General features: G+C 28.4%; 2 protein-coding genes across 2 annotated transcripts; both read left to right on the plus strand.

The window, feature by feature from the left end:
- The first annotated feature begins 777 nt into the window (after positions 1-777).
- On the plus strand, positions 778-3,122 carry LOC107417029 (peroxidase 27). Its single transcript, XM_048472665.2, has 4 exons — positions 778-1,041; positions 1,797-1,985; positions 2,269-2,434; positions 2,529-3,122. Exons 1-4 carry the CDS (start codon positions 820-822, stop codon positions 2,933-2,935), a joined length of 984 nt encoding a protein of 327 aa, XP_048328622.2. The 5' UTR covers positions 778-819; the 3' UTR covers positions 2,936-3,122.
- Positions 3,123-9,223: 6,101 nt separating this feature from the next.
- LOC107417043 (peroxidase 3) lies at positions 9,224-11,101 on the plus strand. The gene is made up of 4 exons (XM_016025598.4): positions 9,224-9,681; positions 9,815-10,006; positions 10,152-10,311; positions 10,440-11,101. Exons 1-4 carry the CDS (start codon positions 9,472-9,474, stop codon positions 10,856-10,858), a joined length of 981 nt encoding a protein of 326 aa, XP_015881084.2. The 5' UTR covers positions 9,224-9,471; the 3' UTR covers positions 10,859-11,101.
- The last annotated feature ends 8,618 nt before the right edge of the window (positions 11,102-19,719 follow it).

Here is a 19,719-nt window from a genome sequence, read left to right on the forward strand (position 1 = left end):
TAGTTGTCAATTTGGTCCACAATTTGCTAATAATTTATCTGCATAAAACATCCAATTTTCACTTGAACATTTCTATTGCCTTTTGTAGCTCATCGAAGGGAGTTCTCTAGTACTTCTACTTGAACGGTGTCAGTATGTTTGAGGAAAATGTGGATATACAGAATAAATACAGTTTAAAAGGCATTGAAATACCACATATATATATAAAAATAAAAAAAAAAAAAAAGCTACAGTTCGGCCTATCTACATGTAGATCCGCATCAAAACCGATACTAGATTACGATTCGGTGCTTCAACATGTGGATCCGCACCAATTGTGTACATATATACAACAAAGAATATGCTTTTTTTTTAAAACGTCGGCTTTGATGTGGATCCACAGACCACACCGTAACCTCCTTCCGTACATATATATATATATATATATATATAGAAGAGAAAAAAAAATGAATATAAAAAAGGAAATTCTAATCACTTTCTGGCTGGATTATGATGCCCTCAAATATTGTTTTCTATTCTCTACTTGAAGTAGAGCCACGGATTGTCATGTGAAGCCTTTTTTTCTCTTCTCTCCCTGCCGCCCTCCCTCTTCCGCTCTCCCTTTTTTAATATCTTTTACCGAGTATCTGATAAATCATTGTCAACCCCTTTGCTAAAGACATTTTCAATTTAAATTACAAGTTTATATAAAAAAAATTCAAATGACAGCTGCTTGTTGATTTGTTATGACACATTCAAAGGACTAAACTGAGCTATATATATATAAACCTCATAGCTGCTAATTAAGCATATCTATCAAGATCAAACACAGAGAGACAAATGGGTATTCACAAGCTTGTCTCTGTTTTCCTCTTTCAGCTCCTTCTTGTTCTTTTGGTCTTGGAGAGAAGCAATGCAAAGTATTTGAAACTGGGCTTTTACAACCAGAAATGCCCAGATGCCGAGGCTATTATTACGAAGACAACTCACCACTACATTTCTCGAGCACCAACCCTTGCTGCTGCTTTATTGAGGATGCATTTTCATGATTGTTTTGTTAGGGTATGTTGTTTACTACTCACTCTTTCTTCTCCTATTAATACATAAATATATATATATATATATATATATATATATATATATATATATATATATGCAAAATGCAGTATTGATCATGAATAAAAATATATGTTTCCCATTTTAAGTGTCGTGTATATATGTATAATAAACACGATGACCATTAATCATTTATTTGCCTTTCTTGACTTCCAAACATGAATACTTGTTCCCACATCACCATATAATTAAAACATCATGTTTCTGTAAAATATAGTAATAGTTAAGAATATACATATATATTAATGTTTCTTTATAGTACGGATGCATGCATAAAAGATTATTATCAACAATAATTTTTATTTTCAATTGTATTCATAAATTTCTATTATACAGATATTCTTATTATAGAATTTATATATATATATATATATATATATATATATATGTAAACTACACATCTTGAAACAAATATAGATACAAATATAACTAAGGATGTCATAAAGCATCAACAACAGAGAATATATATGTATATACATTTATATGATTGATTAACCAAAAAAATTAAGTAAGAAGGGGGAAAAAATAATAATAATAAAAAAAGTTCAAATGTATTCATGCATTTTGCAAAGTTTTTAATCGTCTCATAAATTTTTTCCCCCTTATCCTAAAACCTTAATACTTAAGCAAAATAATAATAATAATAATTATGAGAAGCTCTGCCTCCAATTAATATTGAACTAGTGTATATGTATGTGCAGGGATGTGATGGTTCTGTGTTATTGAATTCCACAAGGGACAATCAAGCAGAGAAAGCTTCAATCCCCAATCTAACTCTAAGAGGGTTTGATCTCATAGATGCTGCAAAATCGGCAGTAGAAAACAAGTGTCCCGGTGTTGTCTCTTGTGCTGATATCCTGGCCTTGGCAGCTCGAGATTCAGTGGCAATGGTATCATTAAACAAACTGACCTCACTCTCTACACATAATAATTTGTGTCTCTATACACATTCAATATGTGTATATAGATATATATATAAATCAATTATTGAGCGCCTAACGTCCAATTACATGTAATTTGTGCACTTTTTACCCTAATTATATGCAATCGGGCATTAAGCATCCAGTAGAAAATTTTTTCTCTCTCTATATATAGCTGATATAAAACTAATTAATATTGAATAAAGTATCTTAGCACAAACTAAATCATCACCTATTTCAATATTTGTTTCAGATTAATGGACCATACTGGGAAGTTCCTACTGGACGAAGAGATGGAAGAGTGTCAAAAGCCTCAGAGGCATTAGCAAACTTGCCTTCTCCTTTTGGTGACATAAACCATTTAAAATCACTCTTCTATTCAAAGGGTTTAAATGTCAAAGACCTTGTTGTTCTATCAGGTAATGTTTTAGTACCACACTTTTTTTCTTATTTATTTATTTTTTTTCTTTTTGCCATTGAAATCCAACTTTTGAGCTTTTTATTATGCTTTAGGAGGACACACCATTGGGATTTCTCACTGCCCTGCCTTCTCACCCCGGCTGTACAATTTCACTGGAAAAGGTGACGCAGACCCTTCATTAGATCCACACTATGCAGCAGAGTTGAAGAAAAAATGTAAGCCAAGAGACACAACCTCAATTGTTGAGATGGATCCTGGAAGCTTCAAAACATTTGATGAAGATTATTTCAGTATTGTTTCCAAAAGAAGAGGTCTTTTCCAATCTGATGCTGCACTTCTTGATGACAAAGAATCAAAAGCTTATGTCAATCTTTATGTAAAAACACATGGATCTACCTTTGCTAAAGACTTTGCTGAATCAATGGTGAAAATGGGTCATATTGAAGTCCTCACTGGGAAGTCTGGTGAAATAAGGAGGAAATGCGCTTTTGTCAATTGATTAATTATTTGGGTTCTTGATTCAAAATTTTATTAGTGTATACGTTTTCCTTTTCTTTCCTTTTCTTTTCTTTCTGGACTGCAAAGTAATAAGTGTATATGTGTGAGATCTTCAATTTCTTGAGGACAATTAATGGAGATTGAATCCAACATGTATCTTTGTAATATCAGATTATTGTTTCCAATTGAGAAAATAAGATTGTGTTTCTCCATCTCATACATGACTTTGTTATATGTTACATCTTTACATAATTTTTATTATTACTGCAATATTTTGAATTGTAATTAACATATGCATATGATTCCCTCTGAAAAAAAACCATGTGTACCTAATTTGATGGTCTGGCCAGGGACAATTTTGTTTGACGAATATTCTACTCGCACGTCTTGGATTTTTTTATTAATTATTTATTGTACAAAAGCTTTCAATTTTTGTTTCTTCTGAAGGAGGATTATATTTTATTTTGCATCATTAATGCATAGAGAACAAAATAATTATTATTTTCTTTCTATTTTAAACAAATAGCAGTGTTCGATTTTTTATTTTAAAAACAGAAAAAAAATATTTTTTTAAGGGTTTATATCATTTTAAACCCCAAACTATAACATGTTTCTTACTTTACCAACTATGTATAAAATTTGACGCATTGCTGCCAAACATGTTTTTGTATCACTTTAGTTCGATCAAGCATTTTCCATGAATGAATTTGCTGAAATTAACTACACACACAACCCCATGTAACTTTTTTTGAAAACAGTTTTATCATAGTTAACCCCATGTAACTTTTTTTGAAAACAGTTCTATTATATCATATTTTACTTTTGCCAATGTTATGGCTGCTTTGACCAAATTTATTAGAAAAAGTGTATAATCATTGAACTAAAATAACATAAAAACTACAATTTGGGAGGTAATATGGCAAATTTTATAGTTTGACAGACAAGTTAGAAACATATTATAGCTTGGGATAAAATGATACTAACTATCTTTTTAAATACATGACTAAACTTGAGCTACACTTTGAGTTTTATGTTACTAATAAGTAATAACATCTTCTTCTTTTCTTTTCTTATTCTTTTTTTTTTCTTTTTTTTTCCTTTTCTTTTTTTTTTCTTTTCTTTTTAGGATGAATAAAACATCAGTTATGGGTTATATGCTGTCCCGGGGGGAAAGCTGAAGTCCTTGAATTTTAATTCCTATTATTAACACAATATATATATATATATATATAAATAGTATTATGTTTGATAGTTCAAAAGTATAGACGTGTATATATATATACAGTCCGTCTATGGTATGGCCGGTCCTCATGCGGATTACAGTATTGGTGACGGTTTTTTATAGTATTGGTGACAATTTTCTAAAAAATCATCGTTAATACTATGAAAAACCGTTACTAATACTGCGGTACTCATACGAACCGTCTTCATCATAGAATTTTCGTATATATATATATATATAATAATTATTTATAAATATGTAAATAATTATTCAGAATATCTTAATTTTATATAATTCAAATATAGTAAAAAATTAAAATTAAAGTGAAAATAACAAATTTATTATTTTTACTAATTTAAATTATATTTTAATTTTATAAAATTAAAAATTTTAACACACACACACACACGAACACACACACACACACACACACACACACACACACACACACACACACACACACACACACACACGAAACTCCATCCATAGATAGATATTAAAAGGCAACACACACACACACACACACACACACACACACACACACACACACACACACACGAAACTCCATCCATAGATAGATATTAAAAGGCAAGATTGTACTAAAATTACATTGTTTAGTAAGCTGTATGGATTACACTGCGGTGGTAGGTTAAATCATGCTTTCTTCTTCTTTATTTATTTATTTATTTTTGGCCAAAGCACCGCTTTTCTTTTCTTTTTTTGTCTTTCTTTTTTTAAAATAATTAAACACTGCTCTTCTTTGTTAACACATGGACAACTCTTTTTTATTAAAAAATAAAATCATTCAAACAATAATATTTTTTACTTGTGATGTAACTTTTCTTTCGATAAAAAATGTTTTTTTCTTCATAGAAATGTTATCTTTTTGATAAAAATTTATTATGAATAATATAATTATTTTATAAAATTAAATGAGTAAAATGAAAAACCAATTAATCTATTTTAAATTTATGAAAAGCTTTATAAGAATAATAATAAAAATAATAATTTTATTCATTTCGAGTAATGTAATTATATAAGAAAATTTGATGAATAATAATAATCATTTTTATTTTAATGGAAATAATTTTTCTAAAAAAAATTGATTGTATAATACGTTATCATCCTACATACCAAACACATCTATAATATTCTTAATCACAAAAATAAATAAAAATAAATTAATCTCATTATAAAACTAACCAAAACACATAAGCAATAGAAGGGAGCACCAAAAAGATTGAGAAATAGGTGGAGAGAGTTCCATTTGTATTACGTGCATGTATCCTTTATCACAAGCCCATTATATATAATCTCGTATGGGTCATAGATTACAATTACATAAATTACCAATAAACATAAGAATTAATACTATAAAGATATTATATAGGTTACACAATAAATACATATAAATGTGTAAATTGCAAAATATATATATATATATATATATAAATCTATAAATCTCTTTTGTTCATGAGTGGACAATGAAATAATTATTCCTTGAACAATCAAATATATAAGAACCTTATGGCTATTGGCACAGACTTGCAAGTCCCAGGAATCGTCGGATCTTTTATGAGCAATTGCCTTTCCGACTTAGTTACCCCAAAAAAAATAATTAAAAAAGAATAACAAAATAAAAAGACAATTGCCATTCCGACTTCGAAACGAAACAAAGAATCATAAAAAGCAATTCTTCCTTCTAATTAAAGTACCATATATTCAGGACACCCCCTTCTTTTTTCAAAGTAAATAAACGACAGCCTAACAGTTACCAATTATTTGTCTGTAAGACCACGACATTGCCTCTTGTGTACGTTTCTCTTATTTTTTTTTAAATATTAATTTGCTATTTTTTTTTTCGCTCTTTACGAAACAAATCTATTACCATCAAAGTGGATTCGATCTCCTTTTTAATTTCTTAATCTACAATCCCTTTTTGTTACTCTATATTTTCTTCTTTTCTTTTAACAATGGACATTACTGAAGCGGATGCTTTTTTTGTTTTTGAGTTAATAAACTTAATTAATAATCTTTGTTAATTATGCTTTAATTTTGTACTTTTATAGGTATATATATATATATATGATATACATATGATGTTATATCAAAGCAGATTCTGTACAATCACATTTCTTGGACTTAGAATTAATTGCATTTTGTCACCAGAGGCCAGTTGTATATGTACAGCTGCTATACAATTATTATAAAAAGTTACATAAATTATTGATCAAATGATATCATTTCCATTTTTTCTTTTTGGAAGAAAATTATATCATACCCTACAAAACTGGATTTACATCAATTTCTCCATTTTTTCAACATTTCAATTGACAATTCAATTTCAATGAATTAATTTTCACAGAATCGATTATCTTTTTAGTTACCAATCAACTCTCAACTCTTGCTTTCACTCTTTATTTTATATTCTAAACCCTTTTTTTGAAATACCCACCAAAGCTTAAATTAAATTAATTTATCATTTGGGGTCCGACTATTAGCTATCAATTACTCAACTAACTAAAAAAGCATATAACATGATGCATAGGATTTTGATATGTTGGAATTAATTTCTATTTTATGTTGGAAATTTATTAACATGATAAGTTTAAGGGTTCCCATAATTGTCCCACCAGATTTTTAGACTTTGTTTGTTCTTTTTTTGATCATGGACCAGATTTTTAGATTTAATTCACACTTTCAAAAGTTTTTTTTTTTTTTTTTTTTTGAAAAGCATTTTCAAAAGCTAAGAGCATAATCTAGGGATAATTTCAATTGGAGCATAATCTAGGGATAATTTCAATTGTAAAGTGATTTTCCTGTTATATCCCACTGGTTATTTTTAATTAATTTAGTCGTCTTTTGTTTTTTCTAGTTAAATTAACTAGGAAAACGTGCTCGGACAAGCAATGCAAAATTCAAATGAATCTGAGTTGCTAAATATGATGACACTCCCATTAAATTAATCAACGGATAAGGATGAAGAACTATATATAACTTAAGCAAAAATCTAGCTTTGCTATCATGAACCAAATCAAAAGAAACCAAATTGAATATGTTGAAACGAACTTAGCCCTTATATAACAAACTTGTAAAGCTCTATCCCATTATAGATTAGCGCGTGTCGTCTCTAAGTCTCTCTGTTGCTTCTTTCGAGAGCTTTACAATGATATCTTATCAAGGAAAAAAAAAAGAAAAAGAAAAAAGAAAATCATTATTTTAAACTGGTCAAAGTTTTTTTTTTTTTTTTTTTGAATAACAAAAATTGGAAAGGTAGATATTGATGTATCAATCCCAAGCAATGTATCCACCGATTAGATAGATGTGTACATCTATTTTTAATTATAAAAGGTGCACTTATTGGATCAGATACTTTGCGTACATTTATAAATATAAATAGTTCCATAAATATGATTAGATCTCTAATTTAGATGATAGTAGGATTTAAACCTTTACCATTTTAGTCAAAGTCTTAAGTTTTTTTTATGAACCCATCTATTTACCTGCATATAATGGTCAAACAAATTTCATTGTGAACCATATATAAATATATATGAGAAATAATTTATCGGTAACATATCATTCCAACCTTGGATAAAAATATACTTATGTGTCAAATGCTAAGTAAATTATTTTGATTAATTATTTAAAACTAAAATTGTAATTTTAGAAGTAGCAATTTTCAGTATTTATCACATTAATGGATATCCAATTTAATAAGGTGGGAATTATATTCCAAGATCAAAACTATATATCTTTCTATATAATATACATATATATATATATATATATATATATATAAATAGTTATGTTTTTTGGAGTTGTCAAACAAAGAAAAAGTTCGATTTAACGCTCTCTTTTGACCCCTTCGATCCCCACAATGTTTTTTACTTTAGAAAAGGAAGGTGAGGGTTAAATAAATAGAGGACCACAATTTGGGGAGTAAAAAATGCGTGGAGATGATCGAGGTGGCTAGCTATATGCTCTTAACAACAATATTATTAAATTATGGAACCAATAATAATGAATCAAATTAATATCGATGCTCTAACATATTCCATTGTGATGGCCTTATTAAAAATGTAATTTAATTAAGCTTTATACGATCCTCATAATGTCATCAATCTATTCAAATAACTCTGTTTTTGTTTGTTGTTTCAAATAACTCTGTTTTTGTTTGTTGTTTTTCATCTTGGATTTGCATGCACGTCTGAAAATAGAAGAAAAGTACAGATCGTTAGGCATATGATTTTCACCGACTTTGTTCATCACGTTCCACCTCCCCCATCTTCTTTATACTCCCATATGTCACATTATAAGGGCAGCTATTTCTCATGGCTGGCAACAGGTAACCAATCATTGATAAAGAAAAATGGACATTCCAGCACTCATGATAAGACTGCTTTTGTATGTTGTTGGAGCAGTTGAGTCCATTATGTAGCAGTTATGCATTACATAATACACACACACACACACACACACACATAACGCAGATATAGTATACAGACACTGACAAAGTTCTATCACATCCATCAACAGGATTTTCTTTATTAGGCATTAGGTTGAAATTTAAAATATATTAGCCAATGACTCATTAAATTTATATAAAATTGGTTTTATTTATATTATATTTTAATAGTTCACTGATGATATATTTTTAAATTTCAACATTTAAAATAATTTTAAAATTAATAGTTAAAAAAAATTCTAATAATAAAATCTTCATATCCACGGTATTAGCAAAAAGCAAATACATTATTAATGACCCATTAGGTACAGATTAAGAGCTGATAATCCAAGTCAAAATTATATATATATTCTGGAGAAAGCTAGATATAATTTCTATATCTTATTAGAAGTGAAGAAAAGGACAAGACTATCATCAGATAACCTGTGAGAAATTTAGGGAAAAACATGTGCCTAAACATAATCCACTAGCAAAGCAAAGAAGCAAAAGCGATTATTCATATTTAGAACTTAGTAACTTTATGAAATCAGCCCTCCGAAGAGGAAGAGGGGGCAAGTCTAACTACTCATCACTTTTAATAATCGGCGTACCACACCTATCATATAATATATGATGAAAGTATTACCTCATGGCACATGTTAGCTAGCTATAGGTGGACAAACTTAATTCCATTCCTTTTTGCTCTTACCTCGCAGCCTTGTTGTTGAAGATGATGTGGTCTATATATGGAACCCTTTTACTCAAAAACTTCACAACTCACAAGGCAGAATAAAGTGGCTTGTTCTAAAGGAGTAACAACACAATCTACAATACATAGATTGCAAGTGGAATAATATTAAGAGCGAGAATGAGAGGGATATTTTGTTTTGGGTTTGTGATTTTATGCCTTTTAGCAATTTCTGGATCAGCTAGAGCTCAACTTCAACTAGGTTTCTACTACAAGAGCTGCCCAAAAGCTGAGAAAATTGTACAGGACTTTGTTAATGAACACATCCATAATGCTCCATCATTGGCTGCAGCTCTCATAAGAATGCACTTCCATGATTGCTTTGTCAGGGTTTGTATTGGTTTTAACTAATATATTTTCCTTGGCTAATACTTTCTTTGTTTTTTTGCAATTTTATCACTTCCTCTGTGTTTAATATGCATAACACAGAGATTGATTATAGTAATTTTTTCACCTGAATCAGGGATGTGATGGATCTGTGCTTCTGAACTCAACATCTGGTGAACAACCTGAAAAATTCGGTCCCCCAAATCTTACACTTAGAGGTTTTGACTTCATTGAGCGAATAAAAAGTCTGCTTGAAGCTGAATGCGCTGGAATAGTTTCTTGTGCAGATACCATTGCTTTGGCTGCTAGAGACGCCATTGTAGCCACTGTGAGAAACTAAAACAATAGCCAACAACAAATCAAACCCATTTTTCAATTTTTATTTTTATTTTTTTATTCTTTTTTTTTATTTTTATGTTTCTCAAGAAAATGGATGATTCTATTTTTTATATTGTATTTTTTTGTATGGTCAGGGGGGTCCATTCTGGAGAGTTCCAACAGGTCGTAGAGATGGAGTGATTTCGAGGATATCAGAAACCAGCGCCATACCAGCTCCAACTTCCAATTTTTCCACTCTCCAAACACTTTTTGCTAATCAGGGTCTTGATCTAAAAGACTTGGTGTTGCTCTCTGGTAAAGCTAATCAAACACTGTGCTTCACTATTTATACATTTAACTTTTTACTTATTTAGACATACACGTATTAATATATAGACATGACAGAGACGTTCTTATCTTATTACTGAATAATTGTTTTATAGGTGCACACACAATTGGTGTCTCCCATTGCTCGTCATTTTCAAACCGGCTGTACAACTTTACCGGAGTTGGTGATCAAGACCCATCATTGGACAGTGAATATGCCGCAAATCTCAAGGCAAAGAAATGCAAAAGCCCAAATGACAATACAACAATAGTTGAGATGGACCCGGGAAGCCATCGCACTTTTGACCTTAGTTACTTCACCCTTTTGCTCAAGAGAAGAGGTCTTTTCCAATCCGATGCTGCTTTAACCACAAACTCATTTACACAGTCTTTTATTGAGCAGCTGGTTCAAGGTTCAGTAGTCCCTGATTTCTTTGTTGAGTTTGCCAAATCCATGGAGAAAATGGGTCGGATTAATGTTAAAACTGGTTCTGAGGGTGAAATTAGGAAGGTATGTGCTTTGGTGAATAGTTAGGAATCCTAGTCACTGTCACTTTCTTATGCGTCTGATGTTCTGCATTATGTAAACCTAAATTTATTTGGGGATTCTTCTTTCTTTTTTTTTTCTTTTTTTGGGTAATAATTTTATTGGGATGTCTTGTTATTCATATGTCACATGAAGAATAACAAATTATATTGAGCTGTGCTGTAATTTGTAATAAAAATGTGTGAGTTTCTTATGTGAAAATAATATATATATATATATATCATATATAATAGAGTTTGGGAAAAATTACTTGCTCTACCTTTTTTTTGATAAAATAATTACTTGCTCCACCTTGAACTTTATCTGAGTTAGTATTTTGCATTTTAAATAATTTTTTTCTACCATTTTACACTCCAAATTTATACATCTTTTCTTTTGCATCATTGGTCTCTGTTATCAATAAAACAAATGGAATGGCTCAGGTGCATGCGTAGGGGCCATTTACTTTAGTTTGCAAAAGTAGACCCAAAAAGCAGGTTCAAACAGTTGAAACGACAATATTACCAAAAGTTTGGGTCGTCGAAGCTGTCCAGTCCTTGACTCGGTCTCCAACAATGGAATTGCTAACAATTTTGACTCCATCATCCATTTCTCGACCACCCATCTCCAAAAAGACTTCTTCTGCACTTCTATTTTATAATTAGCTTAATATATATATATATATATATATTATAAAAATTATAAAAATATTAAATAGATATTATATTTTTCTTAATCAATTTAATTTATAATAAAAAATAATAATTACAAATAAATTATTATTAATAGAAAATACAAAAATATATATATATATATATATATATTTGATAAAAATTGATTTATTAATTAAGATAAAATAAGTATTATAATTGTATTAGATTTTATAAATATTATCTCAATATTCATAGAATTCTTAGATGGTTGAAAATTATTAATCTCTTCTGTCTTCTTATTTTGATATGTGAAATGTAAAAAAGTAATTATTAAAAAATATATATCTTTGATAATTTTTCATGAAATTATAAATATGTAAACCATAACGATCTTATATTAAATGTATATATCCTTGATATTTAGTATAATATATTTTATTATCTCTTTATTTTTACATACTAAATGTTATTAATTTAGATACTATCAATATCAATTCTATATAATATTTTATTTCTATGTTATTATTTTTCATTTTTATATAATCAATTATGAACTTGTAGTTATAGAATCCTAATGAATCCATTTTATACAAAATATATACCAAGTATATATATATATATATTGTCAATAAATAACATCTATCAAAATTATTTAATTTAATTTATCTGTTTTATTTATATAATTAAATATTTGAAAATAATTAAAAGGTAAAAAAAAAATTACTAAAGTTAATTTGATAAAATAATTTACTAAATATCAACAATATTTATGAATTTTAAAAAAAAAAAAATTTTTTTTAATTTCATAGAAATTTTGAAAATTTCCATATAAATTTCTGAAATTTATATGGAAATTTTCAAAATTTCAATGAATATTATGGATTTTTTAACCAAATTATTAAGAATTTGATGTGATTATTTTGATGAAAATTTTTATAGAAATTTATGCGAAATTTCAAAAAATTTCGAAAATTCGATAGATATAATAGAAATTTTATCTGTTTCCATTTGTGACCTAAATTTCTTTTTGATCTCTTAAAAATAGGAAAGTTTCAGTGAAAATTTTAGATATTTAAAACCTTGATCATAATATTTACATTAAATCTCTAACAATTTGAGTAAAAATTTATAATTTTCATAAAAAAAATTTGAAGTTTTATAAAATTTTAAAAATATCTATAAAATTTATTTTTTAAAATTTTTATCAAAAAAATTTTATAAATATTATTGATATTTAGTAAAATCTTTTGTCAAATCAACTTTATTTGTAGTTTCTTTTTTTTTTTCTTATATTTTAATTGTCTTTCAAACATTTAATGATATAAGCGAATGGATTTAGTTAAATAATCTTGATAAGTTTTATTTATTGATAAAGTATATATATATATATATTGCTGCATATTTTGTAAGGAGAGGATCCATTACATTCTTATAATTACATGTTAAAAGTTGACTATAGAATAATAAATCTTAATAATATAAAATAATAGAGTAAATCTAGAGTAACCAAATTTTTCTTTTTTTAAATCTTGGTATAGAGTGATTTGGCATCCTTTTAGTGATTTTGCCCCATAAATATGGAATAATATCAATTTAACAATCATTAAAAAAACTATCACATAATTGGTTATTAAAATTTTGACAAAAAAATTTGATACTTATAGTATTGTCAAAATAATAATATAAAAATACAATATTATGAATAATTGGTGTTGATATTATTTTTATTAATATAATATAATGATCATCGTCAAGGACTGTCATATTTAATACAAAATCCATATAGTTGGCATATTAATAATTACATACAAAATTATAAAAGAAATTCATATTTTAACAATTATTTTATGACATTTCACATCCGAAAATGAAATTGAGGAAGAAATAACAATTTTACAACTATCCATGAGCTTTATATTGTGGTTTTAAGTTAACATTTATGAAATATAATATAAGTGTAATAAATATTTCATGTATCTTAATTAATAAATAATTTTATTAAATATTAATTTTTTTACATAATTTTATAATCAATTTAATAATTAATTAACTAAATTAATTAATTTTAAAGCTTTAATAAACAATGTTATTTTTTTAAATAAATTTTCTTTTTTCTTTTTTATTTTTTAAGCGTTTATTTATTTTTTCCCTTGTAGTGTTAGATAACTATCACTATTATCTCTACAACTTGTTTTTATTTGACATGTATGTCTATTAAGCTTGCGATTCATATAGCATCTCTGATTTATGTTCAAGCCGTGCGAATTTTCTTTACCATCTCTAATCAGCCCATGTGATTGTCATTCACCAACTTTGATCAAGGCTCATAAAATTTATAATAAATGAGATCAAGATCAAGCAGAGGCCTAATCTCAGATCACACCTGCGTTTTGGGTCTCCCTTTTCTACTTCCCCATTTTCTAACTAATATATAGGCATCGAGTCTCAATGATATGGTAGATTCAAATGAAAGTGAAATTATGTCTCCTATTCTTTGTTTATGCATTGCATGAAATGCACGTGAGCCATTCCGTTTGTTTAATTGAAAGAGTACCAAAATTGCAAGAAATGTAAAATGTCAAAAAATATTATTTAGAATGTAAACAGCTAACCATAATAAAATTCAGAGTATAAAAGAGTCAATTTCTCTTGAAGTTTCTTAAAGGTTTAATTATTGTGTCACTTTCATCTCATTTTGAGATATAATACTTTCTCTCTTAAATTTTTTATAATAAACGAATTTTCTTTTCTCCTTTACAAACCCTTGTTTTTTTTTTTTTTTTTTTTTTTTTTTTTTTTTTTTATATCATATTTTTTTTCTAAACGTTTTACCTTTTTTATATTCTTCTCCAAACATATTATTAGTAGTGATCAGCCGGCGGCTCTTTGTCAAGTGAGGTATTTTATAACATTCACCTCCAACTTTTAACGTATGATGATTTTTGTTTTCTTAATGATTAAGGTTTTAAGAAAAGGAAATGGATTTTTATATTTGATGATTAAGGCTTTAAGAAAAGGAAATAGATATTTATTAAGGTTTAAAAAATCATAACTTAAACACACCCTCACTCTGAGATTTGAGAAGTTGCACGTACCACTTTTGGAGTTAATTTTTAACTAAAATTGATTTTAATCCTCTCTCATAAGTTTTGGAAAATTATCATTTATTTTGGAGTTCATTCTCGACTAAATTTATTTATAAGATGTCTATTTTACGATTCAAATTCAAACTAAATATCAAGACCTTATTTTGTCATCTTTTTATTTTATTTTACAATATTTCAAAATGTAATTTATTTCTCTTTCTATTTATATTGTTTGTCACTATATAAATGATATCTTAAGTAAATGATATTTTAATTATTATAAAATAAACCAGATAATAATAATTAATATTTATTGTGACAGAGTGAGTAGTAAGGTAGACTTTTCTCCTAGATGGTATTTATTGTGACATAGTAGAATAGACTTTTCCTCTAAATCGTAAAGTGATGTAAACTCTGTTTCTGTGGTTTAATGGGAATGAAAATTTCCCTAATTTGAACACATTAGAAAATACGATCCTCTGTCCCCCTTTTAGGTATCCCCACCAACGAATCAATGCCACATCATTTCAAATTATTTTCAACTTCTTCTTTTTTTTTTTTTCTTTTTTCTTTTTTTTTTTTTTTGTGTGTCTGTGGGTTGGGTAAGCAAGTTCCTTCTGTCTTTCGTCTTCCATCTCTGTTTGAATGTCTCATAATTCCTTCTATCAGAAAATATTTTTGAAGGAATTTATTTGTTAGGTGATCATGTGTTTTGGATTCTTCACGTTAAGCGAGTTTTTTTTTTTTTTTTTTGTGGTTTCAAAACTTTGGCATGGTACGAATCAGAGTAAGACAATTGTTACAAAGCAACTCTCAATTTGGATGGAATATTTCACTCAAAGACATTGACTGACGCAAATAAATATACCGACCGATCATATATATTATTTATAGGCTCCTGCTATTATCAGGACCTACCGGACCATTTATATACGGTCCAAAAACGTGATTTAATACTGGCCATTCGATTGAAAATAAACGACTTAGATTACGGCTGTTTGGTATCCTCGGTATCCACCGCAACTGTGTACCTTCTCTATGTATTTTCTTCCAACTAAAAGTCCTCCCACTCTCTCCGTTCACTCCTCACTCTCTCCCTCTCTCCTTAAGCACATCTTTATTTATTTATTTTTTTCTGGGATTGTTTCGGAGAAAAAATAACTGATAAAAGAATCAGCCAAATATTGTTTTGAACATTATGGAAAGGTACCGAATAAAGCAAGTCATGCTGTAAGGGGAACGAGTGAGAGCTTTGCCTTTCCTAACTTAGCCAGCCGATTCGGAACATTTATTCCATGTTTTTGCCCTTTCTGGTACATCATCTGTCACAATCCCTCTTTTCTTTTTTCCTTCTTTTTTTTTTTTTTTTTTTTTTTTTTCTTTCCCATCTTTGAAACTGTCATAGAAAATTTTTCCTTTTTTCCTTTTTCTCTTTTCTTTTCTTTTTATTTTTTATTTTTTTTCAATTCCAACTCTTGGGTCTTAGAAAAACAATCTCTGAGCTACTCTCTCCCGCTCTTTCCCCCAGAAAAACTCAAACAGACACTACAAATCTCTGTGTGATCATTCCGTACTGTTTGTTCTCCAAAAATCTCTAACCCAAAAAACACTCAGCTCCATAACAGTTACAGAGGCTTCATAATGATTTAAGATTTTCTTTTTCAAAAATAATTGAAGAATATTGTATTTAATTTTTTGATAATCGCCACGGAACTTACCTTTAAGCTGCTATAAGTCAGTTTGTATGTCTAAATTGATATATAATAATCTCTATCTCCATCTGAATCCGGTCCTTGGTTATTATCCTGTAGAAGAGCTTAGGGTGACCCACCGGCGTTTGGAACTTTGGCAAAGATGGTGGCGAAGAAGTTTCGTGGCGTGAGGCAGAGGCCTTGGTAAAAACAAAAAATGGGCGGCCGAGATTAAGTTGTTAGTTTTAATCGAATGGGCAATATCAAATCACGTTTTTGGACCGTATATAAAATGGTTTAGGTCGGTCCTCATAATAGCAGGATCTATTATTTAAATATATATATATATATACACAAAAATTCTAGAACGAAAACTATCCGTATAAATATTGTATTAGTACTAATAATAATTTTTTATATAATTAACAATAATTTTTTTAAAAAATCATCATCCTTTTGAGTTTGGTAGAATATGCAGGCTGAATAAGGAAAACCACCAATTTTCTTTGTTTGTTTTTTGGATATGAACGATTCATGTAACGAATATAATATACAAATCAGAATTTGTTCAAGATTTCCAATGTATACCCATTTTGGCAGGGTTGCAAAAATCTCAAGCTTGGTCCAATGATGATTATAGATATGAATGCCGAAGAGATTTGGTTGATTCAAACAATGATTAGAAAATTGCCAATATACACTGATTTTGGCAAAGTCGCAGAAAATTTGAAGCTTGGTCAACAGATGATTTTGAAAACAAATTCGGAAAAAGAGAATAGAAACTAACGTGAGTCTCCTTAATAATTTTTTGAGTAATGTGTCTTAATTCTATTGGAAAGACAGGGATACGGATAGGATGATGAGGACAGGAGATCTTGATCCGAGTAATATGTGTATATATTAACATTTTTACACGAATTATTATTATAATATGTGTGTGTATATATATATATATATATGTATGCATGTACGTAACAATTAAGAGGGTGTAAATAAAGTTAATCAGATGGTCGATTTTGTCGCCGGCAACCATTTTGAAGTTTTGAAAATCAACAGGCCGGTGACTGACTATTGGTCGGTTGGGTGCTTAATTGATTTGGGTTTTAGCTCTTGGGCATGATAAACTAAAATCCTTATCTCTGGTCATTCCGACTTCCATAACCACATTGCTTACCATCTTCTTCATCGAGTAATTCTCTCCTTCTCTCGCTCTCTCTCTCTCTGTCCACACTTAATCCATCACTTTCACAAGTTCGATTGAGAGAAGAGAGTACCACACCACCGAACCCATCCACCACTTTCACAATTCCGGTTTTGGAAGAAAGAGATAGGTGTTCCTCATCATGATAATAATAATAAATTGCAAAAATCTCTGCAATAATGGAAGTGGGAATCAGATATTTGGTTTTTGCTCCACTTTTTGTAATCAACCAAAGTTTGGAAAATGTGAACTCATCATCTCTACCAAATCCATCCAAGCGTTTTTATTTATGCAACCACCACTCAACTTTGCAGAATCAGTTAGGAGGGTAGGGTTTTTAGATATAAAAATATATATTGCAAATAAGATCGACGATCTTGATTTATAAGAAACCATGGCCGATCGCCTTCTTCTTTTTGATAACCAACCAATTACCGATCATTGGAAAACATCAGTCGGTCGGTTTTTTGCTGTTGTCCTAATTTTACGCACACCTTTATGTAATAATAAAGTATAAATCTTTGTCTCGGTTTTATATTGAATTTCATTTTTCCATTCAAAAAATTTTATATGAATTTTTTAATCACTAATATATTTTCGCATAAATAATTTTTTGGTAAACAATTGAATGCTTGCCTGTAACGCTACAAATAAGATCATTCTTTATATGATGGCATTAAATAGTGTAATATTTAAATAAGTTTTTTTTTTTTTTTTTTTTCAATCCAAACCGAACCAATCTACACATAAAATCTAATCTAAATCAACCCAATTAATAATCAGTTTAGATTATTTGAATGATCATTTTTGAGATCAGTGTTTTTTTCTTTAAAAAAAAAATTGGGCTATTCTTAAAAACTTTTGTGCTTTTTGAATTTTGAATTTTGAACAACAACGTTTAGCTTTTGAACATTTTCATTATATAAAATATTTATTTCTTCTAAAATGGATGGATAATTTTTTTTAAAAAAAAATAGCACATAAAGATTCATTAGTATTAAAACAAAAAATCATATAAGTTAAAGCTTGATAATAATTAAAAGATTTGCATATCACATTATAATTATAACTGACCCATAAAATTGTAGATAATAACATAAAATTTAAATATATATAATTTCATTATATATTGATAATTGGTCATGTTTGGTTCAATTTTATTGAATTTTAGAAACCCTATCAAACTAAATTGGAATCAGTTTTTAATTTTCAAAACTGATCCAATCTGGTGCCAAAAAAAAAAAACAATTTGAACAAATTGGATTGAATTGGATCGGTCAGTTACATCGGTTGGTCGATTTTTTTGCACAGTTCTAAAGAGCAAAATCTTTGGTGTCAAAAAAAAATATAAGACTTTAAATATGAAATCTAATTTTCCATGCAAAATTTACGAATAATTTTTTGGTTGGTGGTACAATCCTGAATGAACCAATGATATTTTAATTTTAAATAAATACCAAAATATTTATCTAAAAATATTAATCAATTAAATATTTATATATAATTCTTCACATTATTTGATAAATAAATTAATAAATATTTTAGTAACTTTAAAATTATTGATCATATAAACCATTTAACTTTCCCTTAAACATAGAATAGAAGATTACCAAATAAAAAACATGAGTCAAATGAGTTGGGCTCAGCTACAAGCTTAAGGTTCCGAACACCAAAATGGAGATGAAAAATTATTGTAATTGTAAAAAGGATATTATGACAAAAATAAAAAATAAAAAAGCATGTAATAAAATATCCTATCAAAAATTACACATAAAAGAACTTAAATAAATTTAAATCTTAGAGAATGAGCTGGCTTTTTTTTTTTTTTTTTTTTTCAACACACACATCCAATACTTCCTAGTTACCACTTAAAAAATAAAAAAAGACAACCACAACAAGAACATCCAATAGTTCCTAATCATATATATATATATATATATATATTATTTTGATAACTATACTTCCTAAATCCCAATCATATGTTATATATGTATAAAGATCCAAATAAATAAATAAAACCCTAAGACAAAAATAAAAAAATAAAACCTAAAGAAGCCTTTATTTAAGGCCCATTAAAGCCCAGCCGCCTAACAAACATGAGCCCAACGCCGCTAACCAAACGCGCGTATGTTTAGAAACCCTAATTTTTCTTTTTTGTCTGCCAAGCAAATACTGCCTATATATATAAGAACCTTCGCCTCACCGTCCAGTCATTAACAGCTTCGTCCTCTTCCTTCAC

The sequence above is a fragment of the Ziziphus jujuba genome, chromosome 4 (genome assembly GCF_031755915.1).
Source record: "Ziziphus jujuba cultivar Dongzao chromosome 4, ASM3175591v1".
Lineage (NCBI taxonomy): Eukaryota > Viridiplantae > Streptophyta > Magnoliopsida > Rosales > Rhamnaceae > Ziziphus > Ziziphus jujuba.